This window comes from Schistocerca gregaria, chromosome 3, assembly GCF_023897955.1.
Source record: "Schistocerca gregaria isolate iqSchGreg1 chromosome 3, iqSchGreg1.2, whole genome shotgun sequence".
Classification (NCBI taxonomy): domain Eukaryota; kingdom Metazoa; phylum Arthropoda; class Insecta; order Orthoptera; family Acrididae; genus Schistocerca; species Schistocerca gregaria.
The window spans coordinates 474,062,173-474,089,632 of NC_064922.1; the positions used below are offsets into that span (position 1 = coordinate 474,062,173).

At 42.8% G+C, this 27,460-nt stretch overlaps 1 protein-coding gene across 2 annotated transcripts in view; it reads right to left on the bottom strand.

The window, feature by feature from the left end:
* The window catches only part of LOC126354997 (uncharacterized), a 304,832-nt gene that overhangs the window by 12,671 nt on the left and 264,701 nt on the right, over positions 1-27,460 (bottom strand). For both annotated transcript variants that reach the window (XM_050005116.1, XM_050005115.1), the window contains one exon: positions 8,306-8,354. In XM_050005116.1, the coding sequence (XP_049861073.1) occupies positions 8,306-8,354 (49 nt within the window). The remainder of the gene's footprint in view (positions 1-8,305; positions 8,355-27,460) is intronic.

Genomic DNA, 27,460 nt, shown 5'->3' on the forward strand with positions numbered 1-27,460 from the left:
TTTAGTGCCTGGGCGTCTGACTTATTACTTACGGGACTTACATTGAGTACCCTAAACTCCAAACATCTATTGATGAGGTAGTGGTGGGACCATAGATTTAAGTTCAATAAATGTAGGTCTATAAAATCGTGATATTGTGTGGTGGCAGAGCAACATTAAAATGAAAGGCAGCAGTAGTGCATCACACGGAATGACTATCATGACAAGTAATATTTTTTATTGATCCAGGCTTCTTTTTATCTGTAGAAGATAATTGTTTCATTATTAACGATGTTCTCAGCAAATGTCAAGAAGCGTTCCTCTATATAAGGCTGAAGGAGGAGGATTGACGATACGGTCGTCATAAGCAAGTCACTCAAACGTATTTCATGATTGCATCTGTCACAGGCGTTCAGTTTTACTCAGAAACAAAGCAGCAACGATAGTTACGTCCTGTTTCAGTAGGATAACAACAAAACTTGCATATAGGGCATGTAGTGAGGGAACCGAAACCTCCTAGCATATTTTAACTGTATCCCCGATGGAAACTCGAACCTGGAGGTGTATTGGCGAAATTAATGCTGTGAGAACGGGTCATGCCTGGATGTTCCAGAAAATTTCCGGGCACAGCACTCAACGCTATAGAGTGAAAAAGTCATTCTGGAGAAAGAGAATTCGCTGAAACAAACCAGAAAGCATAAACGCATACGAAGCGAGATAAAATGACTGTATTATTTTTTATTCGTTCTAATCTCACTCATATTATTTTCGTGGTCCCTACGAAAGGAAGTGGTTGCATCGACTAGGCACAAGCCTTTAGAATACGTATATATTTATGTTGATTCCTACGAGAAAGGTATTGTGCAGACAGTAGAAATATTGGGACTCTGCCTCAAATTATAGTTCTCTAAATGTACCTAATAGTGTTTCCTCGACAGCACCAACGTCTTTTTAAGAACAGGTCCCTTTTAAGTATTTTGATCAACTCCGTTACACTTTTACATGGGCTATAGTGACTTTTTACAATTATGTTAGCGCATCTGTGAATTCCTTCTAAATATGTTGTCTCACTTGCTTTTTAAGGACTCCAAGCACTGAAGGACGAATCGGGAGTAGGCCCCACTAGTATTCTCTAAGCAGTCTCCTTATTAGATAAATTTCACTAGAACAGAATTCTTCCAATAGCCGATTCTTCTGTTTGCCATGACTTCTACTGATTTCACATATCATTTCAATTTCATATGGCTTCTTAGTACTCTTATCGTTGAAATCTTAAAAGTGACAGTTTTCACAACTTCAATACTAATGTTGTAACTGGACACCACCAGGCGTTTCCATTTGCCTGTGGGCATTGGCTTCCAGTAAAAGAGCGCTTTCATGTCAGACACCAAGTTGATATTCAATCTACAGTTACATAGTCTGTGAACATTGTGAGTAGGTGGGAAACAACACTACGATTTAACATTCTGTCACCAACGAGACCATTAAAGACGGAGTAAAAACGTGGATTCGGAAGAATGAGGAAAGAAATCGGCCATACCATTTAAGAGAAAGCGTTGCGGGATTCGAATTAAGCGATTTAGGGAAACTTAATGAAATTCCTGTCTGGAGAGTTGGACGGGGAGTTGAACCGTTGTCCTCTCGTAAGCGAATCCATTGTGCTAACCATTGCGCCACTTCGTTTGGTAACAAACCGAGGATGCTGCTGACTTTGTTAATTGTATGCTGAGAACTTTTGCGGACTTACCATACTTCTTCGACGTATCCCCCACCTGACTTTCTATTCTATTAAATACTCGCCATCCAGTTCTATTGGACAAAATTATTGTAAAAGATCTTCTTATGATCATATCTTGTTTATCAGTGGACTGTCTAGTAGAGAGTCTAATGCTTCTCTGGGAATCTAGGAAAAAGTAATCTAGCTTTTCATTTGTGTCTACCATTTGAGACTGAGCAACAAGTGGGCTGTTTCACACGAGCGGTGTTTTCCGAACTCATACTGAGTCTTTTAAAGGCGTTTCATTTCCCCGGGAAATTTCATTATGCTACAGCGTATGACGCAATCTAGTTTCTTCTAGCGGCGAACGTTAAAAATACTGCTCTGTAATTTATTCCAATTCGTTCTTTTACCCTTCTTATCGCCGTCCTTTGACACACTCACCTGTATTTAGCTCTGCAGTCTACACGAATATGAAGGGGGAAAGGGGCTTGTTCTGCCACTTATTAAATGTAAACGTAACAGAATTTCGCTAATCGATACCGCAAGTCAGTGGTTCACTATCATACCTTCAGACACAATATATTTTTAAATGAGCATTTTACTTAGTATTTGTATCAGTCTTTGATCGCAAGAGATTTTTTATATTTCGTTTGATACATCAGTATTGATTACCTTCAGATCTGTACGTACTATGTGCATCTACATTCTTGTAACACCAAACCACCTCGCGCATATACAATGTGTAACACACATGCGTATATGTAACATATACTCGAAGATGGGTCGGTCTTACATGGACTACGCAGCATGCGACACATTCACATGTGAAGACGATCATTACTACTTAAAGTTAGAAAAAAATAAAGTAGAAACCTCTTACGATTAAAGGCATACAATTAAAAGAAAATAAAACAAACGTGTCTATCGTGGTTCCTTACTGTGAAGTGTCATACAACATCAAGCGAAGACTGATATTTTGCCACTCTTTCTGAAGGAGCTTTCGACAAGATCTGTCTAACTGTTGACAATGTTACGGGCTTAGAGCATAGTTCAGTTTGTGAACGAACAAGTCGCTTCTAAATGTTCACCACCAGTTTCCTCTTCTCTTGACCGTTCTTTGTTGTTGTTATTGCTCTAAAAGGGACAGTGTTATCACGACTATCTCCGAGATATTTATTATAATTTCTTGAATGATATGACAATATGCTAGTAATACATGTCGGCACTCGTGTCTGAGTACTTGTTAAATAGAGGAGAAGATTACTCTATACTAAATTAAAAGTTCATTTATTCTCTTGGTATCTTTCTTTTCACAACTTTAGAACCTACATCCTTATTTCGTGTTGGGCATTTTGTTAATGTGTTTCCTAGTGAGCGCAGTAACAGTCAGCCAACACCAGTTAAACGAGACTTCTCTGAAGCTCGTAACCATTCCACTCGTACATCACTCTGCGTATCAATTTTTTAGTTTTACGTGAAACTCGAACTGTAATCTCCGTCATTGAACGACTTTATGAATGAGTAAAAGCATCGAAAACTCGTGTAGGCGTTAATGGAGTCCAAAAACGAAGCGCAGTGCGCAGGAAACGTTTATTCATTCGCGTCGAAATTTGTCGCTCTTCCAGCTCGTCAATGGAACTCTTTCGACCTTTCGTGAACTGCCGTCCCTTAAACGTTCAGAGAGCCTCAGCTTGCGCGCGCGCGCACGTGTGTGTGTGTGTGTGTGTGTGCGCGCTGTATTTTGCTGAACAAAACTAAGCAAACTTAAACAATCGTTTTACTGAGACAATCGTGAAACTCAAACGATATTCTCTGATTATCAGACACATTTAGTAACATTTCATTTTTTAAATTTAATTTGTTTTTGCTCACCCTAGTGTCGGGCTAAGATAAAATTTGCAAGAGTTGCTCGTTTGAGGATGCTGTTTAGCCAATCATCTGCTTAACTAGTCTGTGACAACACGCAACTGTTCACGGCAGCACGTTTGGACAGATGAGACAGCAATTATTGTGAACACGCATCCGTAAGACATCTAACAGATCAGGAGGAAGGCTAAATTTTCCTAATTTCGCGTTTCTCTGTGTGTATAAGAACTGTAATACTCTCAGGATGAGGAAAACGTCTGTAGGACTCCTATATGTTGAATTTTAATGTGGTGCTGATGGTCATCGTACGAACGTTTTTGAATCAGTGGAGTTAAGTTCCTGCTTGGTATTACACTACTGGCCATTAAAATTGCTACACCACGAAGATGACGTGCTACAGACACGAAATTTAACCGATAGGAAGAAGATGCTGTGATATGCAAATGATTAGCTTTACAGAACATTCACACAAGGTTGGCGCTGGTGGCGACACCTACAACTTGCCGTCATGAGGAAAAAGGACGGATTGTAGCCTATCGCTAGTGCGGTTTATCGTATCGCGACATTGCGGCTCGCGTTGGTCGAGATCCAACGACTGTTAGCAGAATATGGAATCCGTTGGTTCAGGAGGGTAATACTGAATGCCATGCTGGATTCCAGCGGCCTCGTATCACTAGCAGTCGAGATGACAGGCATCTTATCAGCATGGCTGTAACGGATCGTGCAGCATCGTCTCGATCCCTGAGTCAACACATGGGGACGTTTTCAAGACAACAACCATCTGCACGAACAGTTCAACGACGTTTGCAGCAGCATGGACTATCAGCTCGGAGACCATGGCTGCGGTTACCCCTGACGCTGTATCACAGACAGGAGCGCCTGCGATGGTACACTCAACGACGAACCTGGGTGCACGAATGGCAAAACGTCATTCTTTCGGATCAATCCATGTTCTGTTTAGAGTATCATGATGGTCACATTGGTGTTTGGCGACATCGCGGTGTACACACATTGTATGCGTGTATTCGTCATCGCCATACTGGCGTATCACCCAGCGTGATGGTATGGGGTGCCATTGGTTAACATCTCGGTCACCTGTTGTTTGCATTGACGGCACTTTGAACAGTGTACGTTACAATTCAGATGTGTTACTACCCGTGGCTCTACCCTTCATTCGATCCCTGCTAAACCCTACATTTCAGCAGGATAATGCACGACCGCATGTTGCAGGTCCTGTACGGGCCTTTCTGGATACAGAAAATTTTCGACTACTGCCCTGGCCAGCACATTCTCCAGATCTCTCATCAACTGAAAACGTCTTGTCAATGGTGGCCGAGCAAATGGCTCGTCACAATACGCGTCACTACTCTTGATGAACTGTGGTATCGGGTTGAAGCTGCATGGGCAGCTGTACGCGTAACCGCCATCCAAGCTCTGTTTGACTCAATGCCCAGGTGTATCAAGGCCGTTATTAGGGCCAAAGGTGGTTGTTCTGGGTACTGATTTCTCAGGATCTATGCACCCAAATTGCGTGAAAATGTAATCACATGTCAGTTCTAGTATAATATATTTGTCCAATGACTACCCATTTATCATCTGCATTTCTTTTTGGTGTAGCAATTTTAATGGCCAGTAGTGTATTTCGTTATCAACGTAATCCCTCCTTGCAATATAATTGAATGCATTTATGTGGCCGCTCAAGTGAGATCGCGTACATTCGAGAAGAATGGAATTCAAATGCCCAGCTGCAAAGGTTGACGTATTTATCCTACATAATTTCCTTCCCACCTTGGTCCAGTCAGATCTCCTATCCTCCTGTGGGCAATGATCACGAAGATGACGGGACGTTGAACTCTTAGGCGCGTTTCACACTGGGACACTGGTGACGGTCGCCAGTGACAGACACGGGTAATTGTGGTGAACTCTCCTGGATCACCCGTGTCCGACACAGCAGGTATTGCCAACTGATTGTTCGTGAAATGTACTCGAACGAGGAGGAACTTTTGTTGATACTTCTAAGCAGGAGGAGGAGAAGGATAATGAAGATATAACGTTTATTACACGTACATCCACTGATACATGATCGGCTGGAGAAAGGATTGTTTCATATTCTTTATGTCGTTTGAGGATACGTTAACTATTCAAGGATTGCAGGACATGTCACCTCATACGAACAGTATCAGAGATGACTCTTCTTACTACTTCCAAGAAGCTGCTTACAAGAATAATATACAGAAGAATGGAAAAGAAAATTGAGAATGCGCTAGGTGACGATCAGTTTGGCTTTAGGAAAAGTAAAAGCACGAGAGAGGCAATTCTGACGTTACGGCTAATAATGGAAGCAAGGCTAAAGAAAAATCAAGACACGTTCATAGGATTTGTCGACCTGGAAAAGCGTTCGACAATATAAAATGGTGCAATCTGTTCGAGATTCTGAAAGAAGTTGGGGTAAGCTATAGGGAGAGACGGGTCATATACAATATGTACAACAACCAAGAGGGAATAATAACAGTGGACGATCAAGAACGAAGTGCTCGTATTAAGAAGGGTGTAAGACAAGGCTGTAGCATTCCGCCCCTACTCTTCAATCTGTACATCGAGGAAGCAATGATGGAAATAAAAGAAAGGTTCGCTGATGACATTGCTATCCTGAGTGAAAGTGAAGAAGAATTAAATGATCTGCTGAACGGAATGAACAATCTAATGAGTACACAGTATTGTTTGAGAGCAAATCGGAGAAAGACGAAGGTAATGAGAAGTAGTAGAAATGAGAACAGCGAGAAACTTAACATAGGTAGTAAAATAACCAATGACGGACGAAGCAAGGAGGACATCAAAAGCAGACTCGCTATGGCAATAAAGGCATTTCTGGCCAAGAGAAGTCTAGAAGTCTACTAATATCAAACACCAGCCTTAATTTGAGGAAGAAATTTCTGAGGATGTACGTCTGGAGTACAGCGTTGTATGGTAGTGCAACATGGACTGTGGGAAAACCGGAACAGAAGAGAATCGAAGCATTTGAGATGTGGTGCTATAGACGAATGTTGAAAATTAGGTGGACTGATAAGGTAAGGAATGAGGAGGTTCTACGCAGAATCGGAGAGGAAAGGAATATGTGGAAAACACTGATAAGGAGAAGGGACAGGATGCTAGGACATCTGCTAAGACATAAGAGAATGACTTCCATGGTACTAGAGGGAGCTGTAGAGGGCAAAAAGTGTAGAGGAAGACAGAGATTGGAATACGTCAAGCAAATAATTGAGGACTTAGGTTGCAAGTGCTACTCTGAGATGAAGAGGTTAGCACAGGAAAGGAATTCGTGGCGGGCCGCATCAAACCAGTCACGCAGCACTGTCTCAGAAATGACTGCCTGTCTGTTTGAAAATCTGCAGCGCTGTGTCTGTGGTCTGTGTCCCAGTGCTAACACTCCAGTTCAAACTAACGCTTGTCCGGCGGTGACTGCTGTGAACACAGTGACGGTGTCCGTCACATGTGATTGGATGAGTCACTATTGCTTCACAGTGGTCCGGTGAGGCGGTGTAGTGTCCCGGTGTGAATGCTCCAGTTCAAACGAATGTGACCGTCGCTGGTGACCGTCACCAGTGTCCCAGTGTGAAACGGGCCTTCAACTCTCTTGCTCTTGCGTGTATATGAAAAGCCCAGGAAGGAAACTGATAACGGCCAGGAGAGCGTTCTGCTGACCACATGCCCCCCCCCCCCCCCCCATATCCGCATCCAGTGACGCCTAGCGGCAAAGGATGATACGGCGGTCGGTCGGTACCATATGACCTTCCGAGGCCTGTTCGGGTGGAGTTTCGTTTAGGTTAGTAAAGCAAACTGCTGCGTATTGGACTGCTGAGGGTAGTTTGATGTTGTGCAGTTCATAAAGCTGGGGCGTAAAGAGCCCAGACTGCAGTGCGATGGTATTTCTCCATCCATTACCAGGCGATTGACATTACATGAGACATTATCTTCACTATAGTAGTGTCGACATCAGGTTGTTATAAATAATAGGGCATACTCTCTGCATTGCGAATCGAATCAAAAGTGGCCTCACGATCAGCCTTAGCATGTAAGACTACCAAGTACGAAGGTATCCTTGTCTTAGCTACACAGCCCTCTTCTAGTGTCTGATAACTTCCACCATCAAGCACCTATAGTTCATTCTGGCCGCATTTACTTCCCGGCCATACTGTCAATACCCCCCCCCCCCCCCCCACCGCATGCCTCTTACTTATTTTTGTTTAAAGGTAGTTGCCCTTACACAGCTTCTACGAAGCTTTTTCTCACACTTTTGCTCTTAGATCCATTAACCTCCATCTTCATAAACTGATTACCCTGAACGATCTTCTACGTTGCTGTCTGAAAACATACAAACGTTAACAATAAATCTACATTCATTGGTCTCTGGATCCTTGATGTTGAGTCTGTACATCGCATCTCATCGCGTCTCCTGCAGCTCGTATTCAAGAAGGAATGTGAGTAGAGCGAGAGCAACAGGATTACAGTTTTCCAGTTTTGTCGTGGCTTCCAGGTGACTGTAGTCCGATTCTGGCTTTAATTTGATGGGGGATTTGACATCCACAATTTTTCAATCTACTGGAATTTTTGCGATGAAGATGAATTATGTAAAGGAATTCTTAAAAATTTGTGGGTAACTGAAGGTTCAGTTTAATGCACTCTGTTTCAGAGTGACGAGACGAGTCACTGGTGAGCAGCAGGCAGCCATCGCTCCCTCACCTGCTCGGGTGCCGACCACTGCCTGCCATCCGGGTAGTCGGCGGATTTCCTGCAACAATGAAATCAGCTTCAGTTAAGAGAAAGCACAGGGAGTAAGAAACAGGAAATGATGAAGTTAAAGGAAAATCGTCTAAGCTAGTAAAAAGAAAGAAGTTCAATCATGAATTTTCATAATACACCCTACATAAGCACTGAGTACTACGAGGCGTCATTTAAAAGAACTGGAGACATGTCCACTCGATGATAAACAAGGTGGTCAGAAATAGTCTCAAAAGCTTATCAGCATGTTGCAGGGTAGGTTGTGTTGACCAATAATTGGTAAGTTAGCCAATCATGCCTTTGGGCGGGCAAATTCAAGCGGCACGCCGGATACAATGATTGTCAGTTGTTCTCGTAACGTACGTGACAGCATACGAGACTATTCCGCCTTTGCCTTAGGTTCGGTTCTTACTACCGTCCCATGTCCAATTTCTGTATGTTTCTCTCGTTTGGTTTTAGGAAACCGAACGACGAACACTTTTGGCGACATCGTCTCTGGCGGGCCGCTTGAATATGCACTCGCGACGGCCTGATTGGCCTACTTAAATGCTAATTAACTCGGAAACGGCGCACGAATTTCTTACTTAACAATTATTTCTCGGCACAACGTACCCCGAAACACACTTACAAGCTTATCTCACTGTTTATGCCCACTCGGTACACGATAAATACCAAGTGATGGCTTCGAGCGAGGTGGTGCAGTGGTTAGCACACTGGAGTCGCATTCGGGAGGACGACGCTTCAATTCCGCGTCTGGCCATCCTGATTTAGGTTTCCCGTGATTTCCCAGATCATTTCAGGCAAATGCCGGGATGGCTCCTTTGAAAGGGCACGGCCGATTTCCTTCCCCATCTTTCCCTGTCGTGCTCCGTCTCTAATGACCTCGTTGTAGACGTGACGTTAAACACTAATCTACGCCTCCTCCAAATAATGGCGACGCTTTATTTGCAGATATCAGAAGAAGGTTATAGAAAGAGTTTGGTTTTCTATTGGAAAATTGAGAACTTGTATTTTTCTAGGCAAGACACATATACGCATTATGTAATTTCTGCAACGATGAGGCTGGCAATAATGTCCCTTTAGCTGAAAATCACTTACTTGTATACCATTTTCTGAATAAAACCGTCTAGATCGCATAATTTGTTTCCTTAATTAATAATAACGTTGTTTTGGTTACTGCCTCGTCAGATCTGTAATAAAGATTAAAAGGACATAAGAACGAGAGGCTTTTGTTTTATATTATCGCGATACAAAAGCTGAAAATAAAAAAGTTAAAAATTTTAAGATCACTTAGAACCTGAAAAACAACATTCCGTGCCATTATCGATGCAATGTATGCCTAATCTTCGCCTGAAGATGATGGATACGCAATCCATATAAACGTTGCGACTAGAAGACGACGCCACTCGGCTGGTAACCCGTCAAGATTTCAAAGCTGAAATACGCCGAGAAAGGAAGATTTCAGTTAGATTACATCATGGTCAGACAGAGATTCCGAAATCAGATATTGGATTGTAAGGCGTGCCCATGAGCAGATACAGATTCAGATCACAATATAGTAGTGATGAAGAGTAAACTGAAGTTTAAGACATTAGACAGGAAGAATAAATACTCAAAGAAGTGGGATACGGAAGTGCTCAGGAATGACGACATACGGTTGCAGTTCTCTAAGGCTATAGATACAGCAATAAGGAATAGCACAGTAGACAGTTCAGTTGTAGAGGAATGGACATCTCTAAAAAGGGGCCATCACAGAAGTTGGAAAAGAAAACGTAGGTACAAAGAGGGTAACTGCGAAGAAACCATGGGTAACAGAAGAAATACTTCAATTGATCGATGAAAAAAGGAAGCCCAAAAATGTTCCGGGAAACTCAGGAATATAGAAATACAAGTCGCTGAGGAATGAAATAAATAGGAAGTGCAGGAAGCTATGACGAAATGCCTGCAGGAAAAATGTGAATACATTGAAAAAGAAATGATTGTAGGAAAGACAGACTTAGCTACAGGAAAGTCAAAACAACCTTCGGTGACAATAAAAGCAAGTGTGATCACGTTAAGAGTGCAAAGGGAATTCCACTGTTAAATGCAGAGGCGGGAGCGGGACGGTGGAAAGAATACATTGAAACCCTCTAAGAGAGTAAGATTTCTCTGATGTGATAGATGAAGAAACAGGAGTCGATTTAGAAGAGATAGGGGATCCAGTATTAGAATCAGAATTTGAAAGAGCTTTGGTTCAAATGGTTCAAATGGTTCAAATGGCTCTGAGCACTATGGGACTCAACTGCTGTGGTCATCAGTCCCCTAGAACTTAGAACTACTTAAACCTAACTAACCTAAGAACATCACACACATCCATGCCCGAGGCAGGATTCGAACCTGCGACCGTAGCAGTCGCACGGTTCCGGACTGCGCGCCTAGAACCGCTAGACCACCGCGGCCGGCAAAGAGCTTTGGAGGACCTAGGCAGAAAGGATAGATAACATTCCGTCAGAATTTCTAAAATCATTGTAGGAAGTAGCAACAAAATGACTATTCACGTTGGTGGTGGTGGTGGTGGTGGTGGTGGTTAGTGTTTAACGTCCCGTCGACAACGAGGTCATTAGAGACGGAGCGCAAGCTCGGGGTAGGGAAGGATTGGGAAGTAAATCGGCCGTGCCCTTTCAAGGGAACCATCCCGGCATTTGCCTGAAACGATTTAGGGAAATCACGGAAAACCTAAATCAGGATGGCCGGAGACGGGATTGAACCGTCGTCCTCCCGAATGCGAGTCCAGTGTATTCACGTTGGTGTGTAGAATGTATGAGTCTGGCGACATACCATCTGACTTTCGGAAAAGCATCAACCACACAATTCCGAAGACGGCAAGACCTGACAAGTGCGAGAATTATCGCACAATCGCCGGCCGGAGTGGCCGTTCGGTTCTAGGCGCTACAGTGTGGAACCGAGCGACCGCTAAGGTCGCAGGTTCGAATCCTGCATCGGACATGGAAGTGTGTGATGTTGTTAGGTTAGTTAGGTTTAATTAGTTCTAAGTTCTAGGCGACTGATGACCTCAGAAGTTAAGTCGCATAGTGCTCAGAGCCATCTGCTTAACAGCTCATGCATCCAAGTTGTTAACAAGAATGATACACAGAAGGATGGAAAAGAAAATTGAGGATGCGCTAGATGACGAACAGTTTGGCTTTATGAAAGGTAAAGGCATGAGAGAGGCAATTCTGACGTTGCGGTTTATAATGGGAGCAACACTAAAGAACAATCAAGACACGTTCATAGGATTTGTCGACCTGGAAAAAGCGTTTGACAATGTAAAATGGTGCAAGATGTTCGAAATTCTGAAAAAAAGGACGGATAAGCTACAGGGAGAGACGGGTCATATACAACATGTACAACAGCCAGGGAATAATAAGAGTGAATGACCAAGAACGAAGTGCTCGTATTAAAAAGAGTATAAGACAAGGATGTGGCCTTTCGCCCCTTCTGTTCAATCTGTACATCGAGGAAGCAATGATGGTAACAAAAGGAAGGTTCAGGATGGAATTAAAATTCAAGGTGAAAGGATATCAATGATACGATTCGCTGATATCATTGCTATCCTGAGTGAAAGTGAAGAAGAATTACATGATCTGCTGAACGGAATGAACAGTCTAATGAGTACAGAGTACGATTAGGAGTAAATCGAAGAAATACGAACGTAATGATAATTAGTAAAAATGAGAACAGTGAGAAACTTAACATCAGGATTGATGGACACAAAATAGATGGAGTTACGGAATTCTGTTACCTAGGCAGTAAAATAGCCCATGGCGGACGGAGGATACGTAAGGCCAGCTATCACTCGTAAAAAGGGCATCCTTGGCCAAGAGAAGTCTAATATCAAATGCCGGCATTAATTTGAGGAAGAGATTTCTGAGAATGTACGTCTGAAGTACAGCATTGTATGATAGTGAAACATGGACTGTGGGAAAACTGGAACAGAAGAGAATCGCAGTATATAGATGTGGTGCTACAGACGAATTCTGAAAATCAGATGGACTTATAAAGTAAGGAATGAGGCGGTTCTGCGCAGAAAAGGAGAGGAAAGGAATATGTGGAAAACACTGATAAGGAGAAGGGGCAGGATGCTAGGATGTCTAATAAGACATGAGAGAATGACTTCCATGGTACTAGAGGTAGCTGTACAGCGCAAAAACTGTAGAGGAAGGCAGAGACTGGAATACATCCAGAAAATTAGAGACTGGAATACATCCAGAAAATCATTGAGGACGTCGGATGCAAGTGTTACTCTGAGATAAAGAGGTTAGCGCAGGAATGGAATTCGTGGCGGGCCGCATCAAACCAGTCAACAGCAGACTCATGCAAAAAAAAAAAAAGGTTGTCGTTTCTGAAGATGTATATCTGAAGTGTAGCCTTGTATGGAAGTGAAACAGTTACGAAAAGAAATTCAGAGAAGAAGAGAATAGAAGCTTTCGAAATATGGTGCTATAGATGAATGCTGAAGATTAGACGGACATATCGGGTAACTAATGAGGAGGTACTGAACAGAATTTGGGAGAAAAGAAATTTGTGCCTCATCTTGACTAAAAGATGAGATCGGTTGATATGGCGATTTCTAAGACATCAATGAATCGTTAACTTAGTATTGGAGAGAAGACTCATTCTGAGACACTACAATTTGACAAGTATTCACTGAATCTGCTTTGCAACCGTACCTATATAATAATTGGATAAAAATTGGTATTAAATACATCTCGCCTTAACGTGATGTAGTGGTTATAGCAGTTATATTTGCTGTTCTAATTTCGCTTGTACGGCACGTAAAAACTGTGCCCTATGCAATTCGGGAGCGTAAAACCATACTCTACGTTCATCACATCATTAGTTACGTATGGTGTCCCAAGGGAAATGTTCAGTATTCAGGGACATGATAGGATAGATCATTCGAAGCAAAAAAAGTCTAGTAAGCAAGGTTCAGTAGAACAGTTGTGTTTCACACCAGCGAAGATGAAAAAGTGATTATAGCTCTTATGTTATGCACCTTTGATCCCATACTTACTGGATATCTTTTTTCTTTTCTGGCCCATACTAGCACCTCCCAAAATATGGAAAGCAAAGGGCTTGCAGTAGATGATATTTCTATCACAGTATCGAAGACAAAGAGGTGCTCAGAGCTTTTAAAAAATAAATTTTAAACTCCTTGTTTACTAGACATTTTTGCTTCGAATGACTGTTGCTGTCGTAGCTCTGAATATTGGTCAATGCCCGTGGGACACCCTGTAGATTTCAATATGACAGCGCCGATTACATGTTACACAGAACTTAAGAGGCTCTATCAAGATATGACATACACCATTTCTTCCTTAGATTTCGGTAAGACTATACCAATATGAATAACTTGAGCAGCAACAGCTGCAGCAAATGGAGTAGACGCAGGTCCGTCGACAGTTTTTATCCTATAATGGCATGACTGCGCCGATGGCAAAAATGCGCCGTGTAGTGAGAGGGCATGCTGCATCGCACCAGGACTGCGATAACCGTACTAACGGCCTCGTGCTATCGAAGTAAGTTGATAAAACACCTCGGAGACGTATTCAAAGACACGTATGTGTCATTTGTTTGTCATGTGTGGGCGATTTCACAGCAGGAATACTTATGGAAGCAATGAGAAAGGCTGCCCTTTCACAAACCTCGTATCATCTAAATCAACTGCGTTACCAATTTTCGACTTTTTCACGTTAAAATGGTTCAAATGACTCTGAGCTCTATGGGACTTAACATATGAGGTCATCGGTCCCCTAGAACTTAGAACTACTTAAACCTAACTAATCTAAGGACATCACACACATCCATGCCCGAGGTAGGATTCGAATGTGCGACCGTAGCAGTCGCGCGGTTCCGGACAGAAGTGCCTAGAAGCGCTCGACCACCGCGGCCGGCTGTTCATGTTATTCCACTGCGATGTCGAGAGCGAGGATTCTAGTGTCCACGTTTATTTGCCGGCCGGGTTTAGCCCTATTTGTTGTTGTTGTTGTTGTTGCTACTCTATCCTGTGCAAACTTCTTCAACTCCCAGTACCTACTGCAGCCTACATCCTTCTCAATCTGCTTAGTGTATTCATCCTTTGATCTCCCTCTACGATTTTTACCCTCATTGGTGATCCCTTGATGCCTCAGAACATGTCCTACCAACCGATCCCTTCTTCTAGTCAAGTTGTGCCACAAACTCCGTTTCTCCCCAGTTCCATTCAATACTTCCTCATTAGTTATGTGATCTACCCATCTAATCTTCAGCATTCTTCTGTAGCACGACATTTCGAAAGCTTCTATTCAATTCGTGCCTAAACTATTTATCGTCCACGTTTCACTTCCATACATGGCTACACTCAATACAAATACTTTCAGAAACGAGTTCCTGACACTTAAATCTATACTCGATGTTAACAAATTTCTCTTCTTCAGAAACGCTTTCCTTGCCATTACCTGTCTACATTTTATAGCCTCTCTACTTCGACCGTCATCAGTTATTTTGCTCCCCAAATAGAAAAACTCCTTTACTACTTTAAGTGTCTCATTTCCTAATCTAATTCCCTCAGTATCACCAGAATTAATGCGACTACATTCCATTGTCCTCGTTTTATCTTTGTTGCTGTTCATCCTATATCCCCCTTTCAAGACACAGTCCATTCCGTTCAACTACTCTTCCAGGTCCTTTGCTGTCTCTGACAGAATTATAATGTCATCGGTGAACCTCAAAGTTTTTATTTCTTCTCCATGGATTGCAATTCCTATACCGAATTTTTCTTTTGTTTCCTTCACTGCTTGCTCAATATAAAGGTTGAATAACATCGGGGAGAGGCTACACCACTGTCTCCCTCCCTTCCCAACCACTGCTTCCGTTTCATGTCCCTCGAGTCTTATAACTGCCATTTGGTTTCCGTACAAATTGTAAATAGCCTTTCGCTTCCTGTATTTTACCCCTGCCACCTTCAGAATTTTAAAGAGAGTATTCCAGTCTACATTGTCAAAAGCTTTCTCTAAGTCTACAAATGCTGGAAACGTAGGTTTGCATTTCCTTAATCTATCTTATAAGTCGTAGGGTCAGTATTGCCTCACGTGTTCCAGCATTTCTACGGAATTAGCCCTATTTCTACAGAATTAGCCCTATTTATGTGACCCCAAAACATCAGTTAAGGAAGATCCGATGAGCAACAACATCAGGTGACCAGTTGATGTGCATAAACATATTCTTGACAGACTTATTAAGGGTTCCCATAGTCTTCAAGATAAAATGAGTTTACAATTAGCGTTGTCCAGTGAGTAAGATTCGTTTGCAAGTAACGTGGTATTTACTGCAGCAGTCTGCTCTAACAATTATACTGATGTAATTCTCATATGAATATTCCTATAGTCTAGAATTTTCGTTAGTCTGAAACAAGCTGGAAATTATCTGCGAGCAAAATGTGCCAGCTGAAAGAGTTCCAATCCGACCCGCGCTCATCTGGGTGAATCTCTTCTTGTCACTTTGGTTTCTCCCTTTCTTAAGCTGTATGAAAATTGAAAAACTTGTTCATCAGACGCTTTTCGCATTTATTGATAAAGTATCAGCAGCACTTATGTAGTAATCGTTACGAGTAGATGTTACATTTCCTTCCTCTCATTTTTATAGACTGAATGGCAGTTTTGTTTAATGTCGATATTAGAGACATCACTGCCAGCATTCTCATCATAACTTCTTCTTCTTTCATGTTATTATAAGCTGAAATCAGATTTGCACTGCATTCGTTCATTCATTTGTTCCATTTCCTTCACGGCTTTCTGAGTCCTATTTTTCAATCATTGCACAATATTTGCGATTTTTTTGGCGATATAAAATATATGCTATAAGCATCTTATGAAATTTCTTGGTTGATGTTCGTGTTTCGTAACCAGTACTGCCCCAATTTACACCAACAACCATTGAGCAGATGAGTTGTGTCGAAACTAGTGTCAACCGCACCTATAAATAACTGGGACGTTAAAATTGAACAAAGCTCCAGGCCCCGGTGGAATCCCTATCCTATTCTGTACTGGAATCACGGTTGACTTAGCGTCTATTTTAACTATAATCTACCGCAGATCCCTCGAGCAGAAAAACCTTGCCTAGTAGTTGGAAGGAAGCACTGGTAAAACTCGTCTACAAGAAGTAAAGTAGAAGTGAGCCCTAAAACTATAGAAGTGATCCAAAAAACTAAAGTCCAGTATCCATGACATTTGTTTGTCGTAAACTCTTAACACCAGAGGAAAAATGCTCCTATCGGAGAACAAAAAATGCGAATATGTTCCTGTTTAGTTAAAAGACTCTGGCTGAAAAGTGGGGTACCAGCTGCCCCACTCTACCTTCCTCAGCAGCTTTAATATTTTCCCCAAAGAATCTGGCTTGCAACCATATTCGTGCTTTTTATGACGCGATAAGAAGACAATGGCAATGGCAAAGAGACGGAAAAGAAATAAATACTGGATGATAGTTGACAATGACAGAACAGTGCTATGGGAGGACTGAAGGAGACTATAGGTTAATGACCCGAAGACGATCCTTCTTTATGGTATAAAAATACTCACTATCCCAAGGGCTCTCCAAAACACTTGACTTACATTTTTATCACCAATAGAATCCGTGTTATGAGCACAGGAATATCCTGTTTTTATGCGCGGTGTTTTGAAACATACACACATCAAAAAATGTTTTGCTCACATCGGTTCCGAGGGTTCCGGAACTTGTACAGAAAATTGGAATAGAGATCAACATAAACATCATTTCCCCCCTTTTTATTGCTAATGAAAACCACATATTGCATATTGTACTACCATACAGCGAGACCTTCAGAGGTGGTGGGCCAGTCTGTTGTACACACCGGTACCTTTAATATCCAGTAGTAAGTCCTCTTGCATTGATCCATTCCTGTATTTGTCATGGCATATTGTCCACAAGTTCATCAAGGCACTGTTGGACCAGATTGTCCCACTCCTCAACGGCGATTTGGCGTAGATTCCTCAAAGTGGGTGGTGGGTCACTTTGTCCATAAACAGCCTTTTTCAATCTATCCCAGACATGTTCGATAGGGTTCATGTCTGGAGAACATGCTGGCCACTCTAGTCGAGCGATGACGTTACCCTGAAGGAAGTCATTCACAAGATGTGCACGATGGGGGCGCGAACTGTCGTCCTTGAAGACGAATGCCCTTCCAATGTGCTGTCGATATGGCTACGCTATCGGTCGGAGGATGGCATTCACGTATCGTACAGTCGTTATGGCGCCTTCCATGACCACCAGCGGTGTACGTCGACCCCACATAATGCCACCCCAAAACAGCAGGGAACCTCCACCTTGCTACACTCGCTGGACAGTGTGTCTAAAGCTTTCAGCCTGACCGGATTGTGTCCAAACACGTCTCCGACGATTATCTGACTGAAAGGATATCCGACACTCATCGGTGAAGAGAACGTGATGCCAGTCCTAATCGGTCCATTCGGCATGTTGGGCCCATCTGTACCGCGTTGCATGGTGTCGTGTTTGCGAAGATGGACCTCGCCATGGACGTCGGGAGTGAAGTTGGGCATCATGCAGCCTATTGCGCACTGTTTGAGCCGTAACACGACGTCCTGGGGCTGCACGAAGATCATTATTCAACATGGTGGCGTTGCTGTCAGGGTTCCTCCGAGCCGTAATACGTAGGTAGCGGTCGTCCTCGTTGAGAGCCCTTGCTGGCTCAAAGTAAGAAAGCGGACGCGATCGAACAGCGGTATTGACGGTATAGGCTTGGTTGAACTACTAACAACACGAGCCGTGTACCGTCTTCCTGATGGAATGACTGTACTGATCGACTGTCGGACCCTCTCCGTCTAATAGGCTTTGCTCATGCATTGTTGTTGACTTATTTGAGTGGGTTTAGTGACATCTCTGAACAGTCAAAGAGACGGTGGCTGCGATACAGTATCCACCGTCAACGTCTATCTTGAGGAGTTCTGGGATCCAGAGAGATGCAAAATTTTTTGGGTGTGTTTATTACACTCCTGGAAATTGAAATAAGAACACCGTGAATTCATTTTCCCAGGAAGGGGAAACTTTATTGACACATTCCTGGGGTCAGATACATCACATGATCACACTGACAGAACCACAAGCACATAGACACAGGCAACAGAGCATGCACAATGTCGGCACTAGTACAGTGTATATCCACCTTTCGCAGCAATGCAGGCTGCTATTCTCCCATGGAGACGATCGTAGAGATGGTGGATGTAGTCCTGTGGAACGGCTTGCCATGCTATTTCCACCTGGCGCCTCAGTTGGACCAGCGTTCGTGCTGGACATGCAGACCGCGTGAGACGACGCTTCATTCAGTCCCAAACATGCTCAATGGGGGACAGATCCGGAGATCTTGCTGGCCAGGGTAGTTGACTTACACCTTCTAGAGGACGTTGGGTGGCACGGGATACATGCGGACGTGCATTGTCCTGTTGGAACAGCAAGTTCCCTTGCCGGTCTAGGAATGGTAGAACGATGGGTTCGATGACGGTTTGGATGTACCGTGCACTATTCAGTGTCCCCTCGACGATCACCAGAGGTGTACGGCCAGTGTAGGAGATCGCTCCCCACACCATGATGCCGGGTGTTGGCCCTGTGTGCCTCGGTCGTATGCTGTCCTGCTTGTGGCGCTCACCTGCACGGCGCCAAACACGCATACGACCATCATTGGCACCAAGGCAGAAGCGACTCTCATCGCTGAAGACGACACATCTCCATTCGTCCCTCCATTCACGCCTGTCGCGACACCACTGGAGGCGGGCTGCACGATGTTGGGGCGTGAGAGGAAGAAGGCCTAACGTTGTGCGAGACCGTAGCCCAGCTTCATGGAGACGGTTGCGAATGGTCCTCGCCGATACCCCAGGAGCAACAGTGTCCCTACTTTGCTGGGAAGTGGCGGTGCGGTCCCCTACGGCACTGCGTAGGATCCTACGGTCTTGGCGTGCATCCGTGCGTCGCTGCGGTCCGGTCCCAGGTCGACGGGCACGTGCACCTTCCGACGACCACTGGCGACAACATCGATGTACTGTGGAGACCTCACGCCCCACGTGTTGAGCAATTCGGCGTACGTCCACCCGGCCTCCCGCATGCCCACTATACGCCCTCGCTCAAAGTCCGTCAACTGCACATACGGTTCACGTCCACGCTGTCGCGGCATGCTACCAGTGTTAAAGACTGCGATGGAGCTCCGTATGCCACGGCCAACTGGCTGACACTGACGGCGGCGGTGCACAAATGCTGCGCATCTAGCGCCATTCGACGGCCAACACCGCGGTTCCTGGTGTGTCCGCTGTGCCGTGCGTGTGATCATTGCTTGTACAGCCCTCTCGCAGTGTCCGGAGCAAGTATGGTGGGTCTGACACATCGGTGTCAATGTGTTCTTTTTTCCATTTCCAGGAGTGTAGATACTCATGCTGTCGGATGCATACCGATGTGTTCTTAGCTCAAACGTAATGAGGTATCTTGAACAAAGTTACCTCTTCGACGCCAGCCAGCATGGATTCCGAAATCAAAGTCATATTAAACCCAACTCTCACTTTTGTCGCAGGGGGTACACTTATTTTCTTCAAGGCAGCGAGGAATATGCCGTATTTCTTGATTTCCAAAAAGGATTTGACTCAGTACCAGATCTATACTCAGTATCAGAAGTACGGTCGTTTGGCGTATCAAGTGAAACTTGCGCCTGGATAGAGGGTTTTTGGTAGAGGGGATGCAACAAGTTATGTTGGACGGAGAATCATCGACATGAATAGAAGTAACTTCGGGCGTGCACCACAGGAGTGTGTTGAGACCCTTGCTGTTCATGTTGCATAGTAATGACTTAGCAGACAAGGTGAATAAATAAAACATGATTTTTCAACTGGTTGCTGCTTTATTGGTAATTTTATGGTTTACGGTCGCTGCACAACCTGGGAACCACATTCAATACTAATAGTAACCTCAGACTGTTCACAGTAGTTGCAGTTATCTATAATGAGGTACTGTCTGAAACAAGCTACACAAATGCTCTGTCCGCTCTTGAAACGATTTCAAAGTCGTGCAAAGACTGACATGAGATGTTAAGGAAAGTAAAACTGTCACTATAAAATACACGAGTCCAATTGTTAACTGTCAGCTCATGCAAATACCTGGGTGTAACCATTTTTAGGTGTATGCATTGAAAAAATCTTATTACCTCATTCGTATGAAGAGCGGGTGGCAGACTGTGGACATTAGCAGAATACTAGGGAAATGCAAACAGCCTACAAAGAAGACAGCCTACAAAAAACTCTTGTGGCCCATCCCAAAATATTGCTCAAGTGTGTGGGATCCATACCAGAGAGGGCTAACAGAGGATACTGGAACGGATATAAATAAGGGCAGCACGAATGATCACATGTTTGTTCGACCCAAGGGGGACTGTCACGAAGATGCTGAAAGAACTGAACTGGCAGACGCTCGAAGATAAGGGCAAAGTATCTCGTGAAAACGTATAAGGGTCTGTCAAATGAAAACAAGGAAGATGGGAAACTCTAAGTAAACTGTTTATTATTTCAAAAGTAGTAGCTAAAACTATTAATACATTTATCCCACTGTCACCTACGGAATCATGATTGCTCCCAGGTGTGCACCTATTCGCCCGAAACAAATCACGGCCACGAATGTCTGTCTTCGAGGATCCAAAAATATGGAAATCGCAGGGCGAGAGAGCGGAAATGTATGGTGGATGCGTAAGGGCTTCCCGGCGGATCTGGTGCAGCGTAGCCATGATGACGTTTTTATTGTACCGTAAGGGCCCTCTGTTCAGTGACTTTCTGGGATACGGCGCCACAATTTAAGCAACAGCTATACGTCGACACTTTGAAAAAAGCGCGCCGTCTAGTCCGAACACCCAGGAATGTTGACGGACGGCATCACTCACATGTTGCCTTGCATGATTCGACTACGCTGAAGAAGTTTCGCTGGGAGCTTCTATACGTCGTCCATACAGTCTAGATTTCTTCCCAAATTAATTCCATATTTCTGGAGCCCAGTAAAAAGACGTACGTCGCTTTTGATCTGGTTGAGATGAAGAGGTGCACGCCTGGGTACAGTCATGGTTCTGAAAGCACCTACAAACATTTATCCATGGGCAAGCCGCCCATCTTCTCTCACTGTGGGATAAACGCATTAACAGCTACGGCCATAATTTTTGAAGTAATAAACGGTTTACTTGTTTTTTTCCCCATCTTTCTCATTTCCAGTGGACTCCCCCTTTTAAGATAGGCAGTATCCTCAAAAAATTTAGAAAAATATTCTTGTAATTCTTTCAACGGCACAATGCATTCTTCAAAATTCGCGCTTTATTTAACGCCTGTGACTTAAGAATATGGAAGATTTTTTTTGTTTCAAATGTTGTTCCTCTCACAATACGAGTTTCTTTTTAAATGCAACCCCAAGAAAACAGAAATAACTTATTTCTCACTTCTTACTGTAGACAGTCTGCGTTCAAGTCCTCTTAAATTGCGAGGTCCGCAAACCATTCCAGCTGTTCTAACTTTCCTTCCTGATTTTATTTTTCCATCAGACATTCAACAATAGCGGGTGTTTATTCGAATTTCATTGAATTTACCAACGTACTTCGTAGCAATATATAATAATACGTGCGACTTCAGAAAATTTAGTGTTCATACCACAGTTTCATCACGTACTCCATGCCTGGAAGTTTAGTAAAAAGCGCTTATTTACGAACAAAACAACTAATGCCGTACAAATCATCTGTCCATCATTGTAATTTTTTGCTCTACGATCGTCAGCTACATATTTAATTTCTTTCTACATGGTGTTGCAACGCTGTTTCACAGAAAATTTGCGGTACCCATCGATTATGCGAAGGAGTAATCAATTTTGAGTATTCTCAGCCTTCTCTTCTGTGATATCCATTAATTTTTAAAGCCTTGTGACGAATGATCGCGAGACTGGCTCCTTTTGTGCAAAGAGTCACAGGATCTATAAACTTCCTTCATTCCAACAGCAAGTATCGAAGGATAAATAGCGCAGACACCACGATTCTGACGAACTGAAAAAAAGTCATGCGGAGAGAAAAATGCAACACCAAATGCCGGAATAAATAGCTTCGCATCACACCGCTAAATGAAATGTACCGAGCAGTTTCGAGAAGGACCGAGCAAAGCAAAGATGCACTGTGGAGTGCCGGTCAGTCCGAGCCTCGAACCGCATACGTGCAACACATTGGCACCTGTGCTGTTTGCAAACCATGGCCGATCCTGCTTTGGTGCATAATAGTGCGTTTGCAGCTGTACTCAAAGTCGTCGACTCCTGTGGTGAACAGCTTTGTATGGTAGGTGCCGTCTATAGGTACTGACGAGCAGATTTGAACCCTGCGCATCTAGCTTTCACATGATTATCAGCCCACGCTTATTGTTGTCACTTTTACATAACCATACCTCTAAATCTCTCTATGATTATATACGGGACTATTTTAACGATATTGACTCCCGACGTTAACATTTATGCTACCTGTCCACTTCTCGCCACAATTTTGAGCTAATACCTGTTTTGTGCATTTTATCTCCTTTTCAAAGTAGATGTTATTGTTCATATTGTTTATTGTTTTCTATTGTTCATAAGCCAGATTAACTAAATGAGGCTTTATACAGTTCCCCATTTCTTTGCGTAAAATCTGCGTTGTGCTTTCAGTATCACATAGAGAAACGTCTGATCATGTCTTAATTTAACAAACACTGCATTCGCAACGAAATCATAAGTACTACAGTCCTGTCAATCCCTGTTTGCTGCTCTTAGCAGCTCATAAAATCATTTATCGAAAGTTTATTCCGAAATTTGAAGTCTCAGGTAATAAAAGCAAAAGTATACGTTATGTTTTCTTAATGTATCCTAGCTGGTTTCGGTCTGGAGTCACAATCAACTTCTGAATTGCATATGTGATGGTTGGTAAGCTGCTGTAGCCACTCCATGCTCCAAGCTCCCAAAAGGTAAATTAACGACCATTCATCTACAAAGACCACCGACAAAACTACTTCTAAGGATATTTCGTTACGGTACACTACCATTGTCGACCGTAAAACCGCATTCCTTGTGTAAAAAATATTTTCATCTCTTGGAATATTTCTATAGTACTAACAGGAACATTTTCATGTAATTTTTGAAATAAAATTTCCTCTTCCACGTGATTCCAATGTAAATGAGAAATGTGGTATTTCATTCGCGCCAGTTTTAAGACTTTAAGTGATTACCGGCGGCTAGTTTTTGTGGTGTTAGGTGTACACTGACAAGAAAAGGCTGGCAGATTTATGAATTTTCATATCTACTCTGTCTCTCTTCTTGTGAATAATTACAGAATTATTCCAGTTTAACGAAATTTCTGTCGTCCGAAGACAATTCTTAAACAACTTTTGGATGTTTCTTTTGTACTGCCTCGCCAGTTCCACTAGAATACTATAATCTCCAGATGCTACACCATTCTTCACACCTCGAATGGCTTACACCGCTCACCTGGAATCACTTACGGAATGCTATTATTTTGATTATTAACTGTCTGTGTTTCTGATTGAGTCGCACAAACATTTTGAACTTCTACATATGTACTTAAAAAAACAAAGTGAATTACCCAGAAGACAAGAAAATTCGTTTGTATGATTGATGTCCCTCAGTCTACGAATTGTGAAACTGATATAACGTTGTGATAGGTGTAATATATCAGTCATAAAACTACAGCTACTAAAAAATAATTCCATCTTGAAAAATAATTCCATCTTGATTCCCTTCTGGGCAGAAACGGAGGGTGCTAGTTGGGACCGGTCTACAGATGACAAGGAAAGATAAGGTTCAACGAAGCCGGAGCTTCCATTAGTGAAATTGAGGAACGTACATCAAAGAATATCACCAACCTTTGTGACGTGTCTCAGCTATATTCTGCGTAACTGCAAACGCTGCGCATCATTGATTCCTTACGTATTTAGAAAATATAAACTAAAATCAATGGCTTTATGACGATGGTCAAACGCCAATAAAGAAAGAAAAAAGAAAACAAATTTCTGGAGATAACAGACTTGGCAAATTCATGAAATGTATTCCAGAAACGAAGAATTATATCTGCGATATTTCGGCATTAAATGACATAAATGAAGTCCGGAGAGAAGAAGATGGGACGATTAACAAAAACTTCGTTTTCACCCTTTCGTGCAGGATGTCGTAATCTCTTTGAGTCCCACTCGTAAATTAACAGTTCTTTGCTCTATCATAAGACAAAAATAAAGAGGTGGTACTGGCTTCATTAAAATAAAAATTTCGGTACAGTAAAAGTGAAAGCAGCATAACAGATAAATTATTCAACTCAGATGTTTAATACAGAGAGCATCGACCACGGTTGTTAAACACGAAGAGAAGTATTTATCCGACGTAATCTCTCCTCTACTGTGAAATGTTTTACCTTTGTAACAAGTAAGACAGATAGAATTCCCTTCATTCAAGTAATGAGAAAAGTATCTACCTCTCATCCGCCATACAAGTATGACGACTGAAACAAAGCACACAATACACAGTAGAAGGGGCCCACATTGCTGAAGAAAAACCCTCAATGAGAAACACTGAGAATAATACGAAGATATAATACTTAGCAGATAAGAGACTCACCACACCTCTGTTAGAAGAAGTATAGATACTCATACACAAAAGAAATTTCTCTAGGCAAATTTAGTGTGTAGACTAAGTTGGCTAACAAACCCTTTCTAAAGAACTTCCAGAGTGTACTTTCCACACTCTGTTATGAATAACGTTTTTCCACTTTCCTGCAAATCAAGTTACTAAATGTTGTATCATTTTCTGCAGTCAATAAGTTTTATAACACTAAACATATAATAAATATTATCGTGCTGTTGACAATTACTAAATTTCGAATTATTTCTCTCTGCCGAGTGCCATATGATTAATCTACAATAGCTGTGTAAACGTTGATGTTGTTATGGTCTTCAGTCCTGAGACTGGTTTGATGCAGCTCTCCATGCTACTCTGTCCTGTGCAAGCTTCTTCATCTCCCAGTACCTACTGCAACCTACATCCTTCTGAATCTGTTCAGTGTATTCATCTCTTGGTCTCCGTCTACGATTTTTACCCTCCACGCTGTCCTCCAATACTAAATTGGTGATCCCTTGATGCCTCAGAATATGCCCTACCAACCGATCCCTTCTTCTAGTCAAGTTGTGCCACAAATTTCTCTTCTCTCCAATGCTATTCAGTACCTCCTCATTAGTTATGTGAGATCACCCATATGATCTTCAGCATTCTTCTGTAGCACCACATTTCGAAAGCTTCTATTCTCTTCTTGTCTAAACTATTTGTCGTCCACGTTTCACTTCCATACATGGCTACACTCCATACAAATACTTTCAGAAACGTCTTCCTGACACTTAAATCTATACTCGATGTTAACAAATTTCTCTTCTTCAGAAACGCTTTCCTTGCCATTGCCAGTCTACATTTTATATCCTCTCTACTTCGACCATCATCAGTTATTTTGCTCCCCAAATAGCAAAACTCTTTTACTACTTTAAGTGTCTCATGTCCTAATGTGATTCCCTCAGCATCACCTGATTTAATTCGACTGCATTCCATTATCCTCGTTTTGCTTTTGTTGTTGTTCGTCTTATATCCTCCTTTCAAGACACTGTCCATTCCGTTCAGCTGCTCTTCCAGGTCCTTTGCTGTCCCTGACAGAATTACAATGTCATCGCGGAACCTCAAAGTTTTTATTTCTTCTCCATGGATTTTAATTCGTACTCCGAATTTTTCTTTTGTTTCCTCTAGTGCTTGCTCAATATACAGATTGAATAACATCGGGGAGAGGTTACAACCCTGTCTCACTCCCTTCCCAACCACTGCTTCCGTTTCATGCCCCTCGACTCTTATAACAGCCATCTGGTTTCTGTACAAATTGTAAATAGCCTTTCGCTCCCTGTATTTTACCCCTGCCACCTTCAAAATTTGAAAGCGAGTATTCCAGTCTACATTGTCAAAAGCTTTCTCTAAGTCTACAATTGCTATAAATGTAGGTTTGCCTTTCCTTAATCTATTTTCTAAGATAAGTCGTAGGGTCAGTATTGCCTCACGCGTTCCAACATTTCCATGGAATCCAAACTGATCTTCCCCGAGGTCGGCTTCTACCAGTTTTTCAATTCTTCTGTAAAGAATTCGTATTAGTTAGTACTTTGCAGCCGTGGCTTATGAAACTGATAGTTCGGTAATTTTCACATCTGTCAACAAGTGCTTTCTTTGGGATTGGAATTATTATATTCTTCTTGAAGTCTGAGGGTAATTCTCCTGTCTCATACATCTTGCTCACCAGATGGTAGAGTTTTGCTAGGCCTGGCTATCCCAAAGCTGTCAGCTGTTCTAATGGAATGTTGTCTACTCCTGGCGCCTTGTTTCGACTTAGGTCTTTCAGTGCTCTGTCAACGTATGTAAGAATCTTATGAAATTATGTGAATGTGTGGTGTCTGATTTTTCTGACCGACACCACGCATTCATCCAACTGATTCGTCTCGTTGGGCAATGAATCCAACACCATCAGTGTGGATACATAATTACTTTCGACCACCTGAGTGAACCACAAAGTAGCGAACACCGGGGACTTGGACAGCGACTGCAGATATGTGGCACTAGGTGCCAATGTGGGTCGGCCTGGAGACGTGCCGAGGTGGTCGCTCGTCGGGATGGACACCGTGTCCAGGTGGTGCAGTGGTTACAGCAACTGCCTAGTAAACAGGCGACCGTGGGTTAGAATCCTGGTCCGCACACATTTCATTCGTCGCCGCTGATTCTGCACAACATCCCAATGCAGCTGATATTTCTTTCCCTTTCCTTTTCCTTTCTCCCCCAAATGTTCAAATGTAAGTGAATTCCTAAGGGACCAAACTGCTTAGGTTATCGGTCCATACACTTACACACTACTTAAACTAACTTATGATAAGGACAACACACCCACCCATGCCCGAGGGAGGACTCGAACCCGCGGAGGGAGCGGCCGCGCAGTCCGTGACATGGCGCCCCAAACCGCGC